This window comes from Pagrus major, chromosome 11 (genome assembly GCF_040436345.1).
Source record: "Pagrus major chromosome 11, Pma_NU_1.0".
In the NCBI taxonomy this organism is placed as follows: Eukaryota; Metazoa; Chordata; class Actinopteri; order Spariformes; family Sparidae; genus Pagrus; species Pagrus major.
The window spans coordinates 7,756,856-7,765,301 of NC_133225.1; the positions used below are offsets into that span (position 1 = coordinate 7,756,856).

The 8,446-nt window shown below is 39.2% G+C and overlaps 1 protein-coding gene across 1 annotated transcript; it reads left to right on the top strand.

Moving 5' to 3' along the window:
• Positions 1 to 2,448: 2,448 nt before the first annotated feature.
• On the top strand, positions 2,449 to 6,499 carry cltrn (collectrin, amino acid transport regulator). Its single transcript, XM_073476556.1, has 6 exons — positions 2,449 to 2,515; positions 2,858 to 2,919; positions 3,167 to 3,252; positions 3,403 to 3,519; positions 4,976 to 5,170; positions 5,259 to 6,499. Exons 1-6 carry the CDS (start codon positions 2,449 to 2,451, stop codon positions 5,389 to 5,391), a joined length of 660 nt encoding a protein of 219 aa, XP_073332657.1. The 3' UTR covers positions 5,392 to 6,499.
• Positions 6,500 to 8,446: the final 1,947 nt, after the last annotated feature.

Below are 8,446 nucleotides of genomic sequence, written 5' to 3' on the forward strand. Positions count from 1 at the left end.
AGCGACTTAAGTGACTGGGATCAATCCAAAAGAGCGAAAGAGATCTGAAGCCTCTAGTGTATGATTAACTCATCTTCACATTATATGTTAACTCCAAAGTCTTCTGAGAGCTTTATGTTTTAATACACAACCAGACTTTTGATTTGGAAAAAGAAGAAAGGAACAGCACAACACAGAGCAACATAGTATTTTTTATCCTATTTTTCTTTTATTATATCAAAAATGCCGAGACGGAGGAGTGGTTTAAGTCTTCTGTGCTGTTCCTCTCATGAAGACGTCTTCATATTGTTCCAGCATGGGTGTTGGTCTGTTTATATGGAAAAACACTTATGACATTTTATGGGAGCAAAAGATCGTTTAGTGTCGGCCCAGCGCCCAGTTTAATGTGATCAGCCCTGGTGTGGGTTTGAAACGCTCTGTTATCATGAGGGAGAGACTTAAAAAGCAAACTTGGCAACAGACTTTGCCTCAAGTGGCCCCGTGTCGACGTAATATCTCATAAAAACGACTTTGTCAGGATCCAAACACCACACAGTTACAGTGGTTGAACAATTAACCACAGCACTGGCTGATTGTCAGGGCAGAATGGATGATTAACCTTAAACATCTCTCTCTACTAGGTTTCTATTGTCTCGTCAAGCTTCTCTCATCTTTGTCCGACAGAGGAATGTTCTCAGCTTCCTGGATCTGTGGAGGATTTGATTGTCTGCCTGTCATTCAAGACCCGGTCAACCCTGATAACCATGTTTAGGAGAGAAGAGGAAGCAAATAAAGTACAACCAGTCATGAAAATCAAAATCTATGTGCTGATTTTGGTGAATACCCTCAATATCCTACAGTCTGTATACCAATTTGGTCATTTGCCCTTCAAGGAATGCAGCTGCTGATCTTATCTTGTCTAATCAGCTGACATGGTCGGATGATTCACTGTTTTCCAGTCAGTTTGGCTTCATTCAATCTGTGAAAGCTGTTTGAACATTTAATAGCTCGACGGGAAATCTGTTGCAGATATCCGTAATTCAATTCTTCCCAGTCAAAAGGAACATTTCAGATATCCACAAGAAGATTTTCAATTCCAGATATCCATAATTTAATACTGAATGTACATAAATCCATTGGGACCAGTAAAAATGTCGCTACAGATATCCCGGATTGGTATTCTGACTTGTAAAAATTGATTGTAGACGTCCGAGATGGGAGTTTTTCCACACAAATGTTCAAGACTGTCAAAATGACATAAAAACTTTTAAGATTGTGCTCTACGTATACATCTTATTAGTCGTTTGACCTTACAAAGTGATAAGAAAAAAACAAACACCTACTCAGTTGTTTGTTTATTTGTCACTTTCTTGTTCAGTTAAATGAAAGATTCTGAAAATTAAAAAATATTCTGCTGTCTCAACATAAAACTGACACTATTTTCTGTGCGTTCACCTATTTATTATTTTCTAGTACACATGATTCAATAAGCAACAACATTCAAAAGTGACATTGTTTATCCTATAGGAAGAATATCATTGTGGAAACCTGAATTGCTCCTTTTGACTAGTAAAAACTAAATTACGCAAGTATTGAATATACATCAAGTCTGGCTATTAAATGTCAAAAGGGTCATTTATACTTTTTAAGGATTTTCAGATAGTTTAAATTTAGTTTCGACCAGTACAGGTTGTAGATATCTATCCATCTATAGACCATTTGTACTTGGGCAAAATGTAAGAACTGACCACCTGAATTCAAATTATTTGCTGCCACCTAGTTAGCACAGTTAGCCGTGCAGCTAGTGGTTCCGGACTGGGAGTTCAGTTTAGAGAACCAGGGGGGTGTTGGGTCTGGGTTACCTAAGTGGACTTTATATGTTTGCAACACAACACACAGACGTCATAATGTCAGAACTGTTTTGCTATTTCTTCTATTTATTCTGGTGATAATTAAATGTTTTTAATGTTTTTAACCAAAGTTCTCACACAGTGCAGCTTTAATGTGGATATAATAAATGACCGTTCTGAACAGTGAGAACAGTTTTGGAGGAACGCTGTAATGACTACTTAAAATGTAATAACAAACAGGAGCGTGGTTCTCGCCCTGTTGTTTTTTACTTGATATAAAGGTGCCAGGCACACTGTACTGTGCTGAGTAAACAGAAGCAGGCTGAGGCGTTGTGGTCTGCCTCTCTCACATTAGCAAACCTATCCTGCTCCCTGGAAGCTTGAACAAACAGTGGGACTTTCACTGTAGCACACACTTTACTGTTTCCATGCTGAGGGCCCACCTGACATCTTTTTTTTTTTTTCACAAAAGAGGATGGTCTAGGAGTCAGGCGTGTCCTGGCTTAACCATTAAACTCAGGGTGCATCCAGTGGTGTTCCTGCTGACTTCCTCAAATCACTGATCACTGCAGGTTCCACTTGGATTTGTCATCATTTTGCTTCCTGCTCTCTGGGGGAAATGTTGGGAAAGATCTTATTCCTGCTCTGGTTATCATCTGCTTCGGCAGAAGACCTCTGTCCAAAAGGTAAGTGACCATATGTTATACCTTTAAAATGTGAAAAACCTGTGGTTGAATACTATTTCTACTAAGATACTGTCAGCAAACACAGGCATTGTGTTTGTGGAGTCTGGTTCGAGCTCTCAGGCGAGGAATGCAGCTTCTAATCTGACAAAGTCGGATTAGAAGCATAACTCAAATGTTTGCCTCCTAACAATGACCTCCGTTTGACATCAACAGCCGTTCTGAATAACATGCTGGCCTATATGCGATGATTTCTAACTGTATGGGGAAATAACTGAAGAAACTCAACATGAAATGCTGTTAAATCCTTAATGCAGTGAATTGAAATATGTTTTATCTGTGTAGATGCTCCTCCAGAGGCCTACTATGTGCGACTCAGCATCAAAACTGCTCTGGGAGATGAAGCTGTACGTATATATTTAAATCTTCATCAAACCATCAGATCATGAATAAACTGAAGTCTTATCCGTCATGTGATGTTCAAATACTGTAACTTATATATAGTATGCTGCGTGTTCTTGCCTGGAGCTAATCTTTAATATGCTGAATATTGTGCGACTGCTTGCTACGAGGACAAGGTCCATCTGGTGATCAATTAACCTTAAAAGCCATTTTTTTCTGAAAACTACACACGATCTCTGCTTGTTATTGCAGTACGTCTGGAATGATAATGAAATGTTCCTTTTCCAAGCAACTCTGGCCTTTGCCATGAGGAGTGAGTTCAGCGGCCAGGAATATAAGTAAGAACCCTTCTGTGTGTGTTTATAGAGGCCCAAAAGCTATAAAACTATAACATAATCTGTTTTTACCGTAATGAAAGCAGTGACTCATGGTTTATGAACGTGGTTGGGAAACTGACTTGTCTTTATTGTCTTGTGGAACTTCACCAGTGTGTCAAACATCATCGTCTGTGATGAGACTCCCAGAGTGTCGTTCTGGTTCGTTGTGACATCACTGGAGGACCCTTCACAACTTGTTGCTAAAGGAAACGTGGCGCAGGCTATAAGGTAATCACATGACACAGTGAGACTGCAGCTCCTTCTTAAAATCCCCGTATTTTATTTCTCCTCATGAGGTCAGAGGTCACATTCAGCTCTGACGTTTAGAGTCCATGTTTTATTTTTCATTTATCTGGTTTTGATGCCATTTTATTTTGTTTGGTGTATATAGATATGATGTTTTTTTGTTTTTCCCCCCTTTCCTTCAGTGTTTTATATTCTTGTGCATGTAAAAGATCTCAAATAAAGTCCACAACCAACAGAAGCTCGTCTCTCCTGCAGAAAACACTGCACCTGAAACGCCTCGTCAGTAGTCTCGCCGTGAATTCTGTGACTTTGTGACATCACACCACGTCACCATGTCACATCACACCACGTCACCATGTCACACAGTTACATAATTTATTTCTAGTGGCGAGTTTGGCACGTAAGAATTGATTTAGAACGGCTGCACTGTTGTTGTAAGTGGTGCTGGCTCAGGCATGCGTGAGCGGACCAATCAGAGCATTTATTCCGCGTGCCGTGAGAAAACGCACTGAAGATCTATTAGAAATAGCATCATTGCTGTTTGTGGTTGTGTTTTAACATAGGGCTGTTTATTTGTCAGAGATCAGCGGACACACATGCACACGCTGAAGCTGAAACGCGCTTCCCCGCTCATCAGGGAACACGTAACAGGACAAATGTTATAAAGTCATAAGGTTATTATAGAGATCAGCTCTATGTGAGATCAGATTTGGGTCACATTTATAGGGGAAGGTAAAAAACACCTATGGTATTTGATGATCGGGCATATGACTGGCTCACCCCACCACTCGCCCAGTGTTATCTTGGATCGACTCTAACCCTAACCCCTGCAAAAGGATAAATGGATTTATAGATGACGGATGGAAAGAGAGTCGTATAGAGTTACATATTGTTGCTTTAAAGATTTAAATGAAGGGTGTGCTGAGCTATAAGCAAATATTAAAACGATGTAGGGCATCTTTATTGTAAGCCTCACCTACTTCGCCAACTTCCAGGTTTTCCTCAGGCATCTCTGAAACTGATGAAGAATCTCGAATGTCATGGTGGACATTGGTATCGAGCCAGTTTACAGGTTTAGTGTGCAGGATTTACGAGGATCTTTTGGCAAAAAATGATGTTTTAATAAGAAATTAGTAATATTTGTGTCAAATAGAGCCCTTCTTTTGGAAAGAGGGATATTTGGTTGCTATTGTTAGATGCCACTAAAGATGCCACATCTTTCAACTATTCGAGCACTTATGAAGATTCCTGGTCTCTTACCTTTGATGCTGGGTGGACCTGGGACATTGAGAAGTCATTGCATCTCCCGGGGTTTTGGCACAAAATAAGAGCATCTGTGGCAAATCACTGCAGCAAAATCAGACTTGTGACAGATGAATATTAACCTGAAAATAGTCAGTATTCTAAAAATAATCTACTTTTTTTATTTTTCCAACAGAAAGTCCAGGAATCGCATCAACAGCGCCTTTCTGCTGAGTGATCAAACTCTGGAGTTCATCGGCATCACTCCCACCCTGGCAGCACCGGTCGCCCCCGACACCCCTCCATGGCTCATTGTGTTCGGGGTGGTCATGGGCGCCGTGTTTGCTGGCATCGTCGTTCTGCTGGTGTTGCCCATAATCCAAAAGAAACGGTAAGCAGGCTGTAGGTGGAGTACATTTATCAGCTTGTGCATGTGATTACTGAGCTGAGTCAGTCCTGTCTCTGGCTTCCTGTTCTAGCAAAAAGAACCAGAAAATGGACGACGAGGACAGTGAAGAAGAGACGCAGGTGAAGACGGTGGAAAATGGACCTGGAAGCGACGGCGTTTACAACATGTCGTTCTCAGATGATGACAGATTCACACAGATGTAAAACACTTCGACAAAGAACTCTTGCATGTATAATAAGATTATAAGATGGGAAATAATAAATAAAACATTTCAGATTGGCCCCTCAGGGCTTCCATAGAAGTTAGACAGAAACTAGAAAATATTAAAATGGCATGATCAGCAGAAGTAAAGCAGTCACCAGTTATTGACTGCTTATTAGAAATTAGCTGTATATTATTATTAAATAATGATGTGGTTATTTTCAGTCAATTCTGAGGTAATTATTGTGGAGCTGTAATTTCAAATTTTCACTTACCATGAAATTTGCAGACCTGTAAAATGAAACTGTAAACTTTTTTTTTTTTAACTAAGTACAATGAGACGAAACAAGAAAAGAGACAAAGGCTCAGTCTCAGCTCAACTCGGCCAAACGTGTTTATGCAGAACTGGGATTTATAGCGAAACGATCTTGATATCTATAAGCCTTTGATACAGAGTACACATATCTAGATGTATTGGTGTATTATTCTGATGGGGAAAGATTTCTAGGCTACAGACGAGTTGCTTACTATATTTAACCTGCATTTCTTTTTCCTCCAACATTTGATTGATTCTGATGTGATCAAATGAAAACAAAAGCCCAGCGGCGATGTCTGTACTCGTCGCTTCATGTCTGCGACTGTCTCGTTTGCTGCCATCCTCTTTCTTTTCCGAGACAACAGAGAGACAGCGGAAAACCCCGGCAGTCAGTAGTAGCTGTTGTGGCAGTATCCCAAAATGAAGTGCTCCAAAATACTTTTTTTTCCTTTGCTTAAGCTCATTATAAGGATGGCTGCACACATTTATATGAGTAGTTATGGCATTGGTAATATGCCATTGGTGAAGGTGGAGGTTTCATGGTGACGTGTATTAAAATGCTCTCATGAGGGTTTATCTGTACTCTGTAAAGTTTCAAGATTATATTCAGACTGCTGTGTAAGTGTGCTCAGTTTATAGCTGATGTTTGACTATACTGCCTCCTGCAGGCCATTATGAGTCCGGGGATTTAATTCTCTTAAAGAATTTCTGCTTGCATAATGTACACACGGAGGACGATGTGTTGTGAATCACTATCTATGCATATAAGGCAATTAAAGTGTTTTCTACTGTGACACTTGTTTTTTTTAAACATTTTTGTTCATGATTCCTTAAAAGAAAAGCCATCCCGACTTGCCGCCCCGTGTCTTTGCATGGCGCCATTGCAGGTGGGACTTTTTTCAGTATTTTAAAATGATATGACCCTAATGAATTGGTACAACTCTCTCTCTTATTAATTACTAACAGTGCACAAAGGATTTGAGATGCTGCACTCTAATTTAAAGCAGCTACAAGGATTTTCATTTTTTTTTTATTCTGGCGACCCCTGTGGACAAAAGTGGTATTACTACCAGAGCTTCCTATGATAAAGATCTCCATCTGGCTGGCGTTTGCATTTGTTTTGAAAGGAGATACAGAAAAATACGCCACTATTGGTGATATTTAAGATTTATAACTCTAATATGACGATTATGAAACAATGTAAATTAAACTAGGTTACATGTAATCCTACAGCTAACAGATTTGGTTGCTTGGTGATGGTTATTTTGGATAATGGTCTTGTTATCCATGTAAAATTACATTAAAGTGAGACTGTTTCATCACCAGTGAAAACTCCTTTTAGCATCTATAAACCTTAAAAGAATAATAACGTTTACACAGAATACAAATCAGACAATAAGAAACTAGAAAATAACTTTTTGTCATCGTAATCACAAAAATGAGGGAAAACATGACAAAATGTGATATCCTGTTTACAGAACACTGCAGCCATTCTGTATTTATAAGAGCTGCGACTGTCACTTTATATGACATGTTTGACATTATTTCACTGTAGTTCTGCTTTCTGAAAAGAGTAAAAGTAGGAGCTAGTTAAAAATATTGTGCTCTCCAGAGATGTAATGCTCACTCAACTAACATCCACATCTATTCGGTTGCTTGAAACTGACACCGATTGTTGTGTTTTTTTCGTAGAAAACAGTAGAATTTACTCTGGGATGAGAAAAAGTCCCGCTCCCTTCATCAACAAGCAAACGCCTCCTCACCCTTTTCTGACACTCGTCTCTTTCACCTGTGATGTTCACACTGTCCCTTAGCTCCATATTAAGTCTTAAAATAGATGTGCAATTCGAACGTTGTCCCACAGCAGCAAGCCTACTAAACCTTTTAAAAAACAAACTGAATCAAACTGTTTTTTTCTCTATGAATCAATATGAACTATGGTCTATATCTAAATACATTTTCTGATTTTTAAGATGAGTTCTGTTGTGCTTTTTGGACCAATATTTACAGCTGCTGTGTTGTTTTTATTACCATTTACAGATGAGGCAAAGCTGCAGTTTATCTGTTGAGCTGTAGGTGGCACCATCGTACTGTCAGCCGTTGTTGGCTGAACAGACGCTGCTGTCCTCCACTTCACAGCACTCTTCTTGGCAGTCTTTAAAGTGTGTGAATTGCAATACGCCTTTTAGGACATTTGAATTTCAAACATATTTTAATTTTCTGTTATTCTATTTCGGTCTAACTTTTTTTTTTGAAGTGGTAATATTCTCACACTCTTAACTTGCTTCTATATTTAGTTCATTGTTAAATTAAATCTGTTCCAGATCTCTAGGTGAGGACATGTCTTGCGTCTCATGTCTTAATCACTTGTACAATGATATTTCTGGATTATGCCGGATACACACTGTGTGCCGACAATATGCAGCGCGCTGATGACTAGTTATCATTTGGCACTTCATGTAATATCCCACTCCTTTTCCTCTGCATTTCATTCTCTTGCCTGAGGAGTCCCGTCTCTTTTTTACACCTCATTTTTTTTGTCAGGACGCGAGAGATTTTCTGTCAAATTTAGTTTCGAAGGCATCGCAGTCTTATTAGAGCGGTGGCTGATTAACACCTGAAATCCCACTGAAGAGGTAGACAAAAAGTGAGAATAATTGCAGGAAGTCAAACACATTTTATCATATTATTGAAAATAATGTTGTTAAAACTAATCCTGATATCTTCTGAATAATAAATGA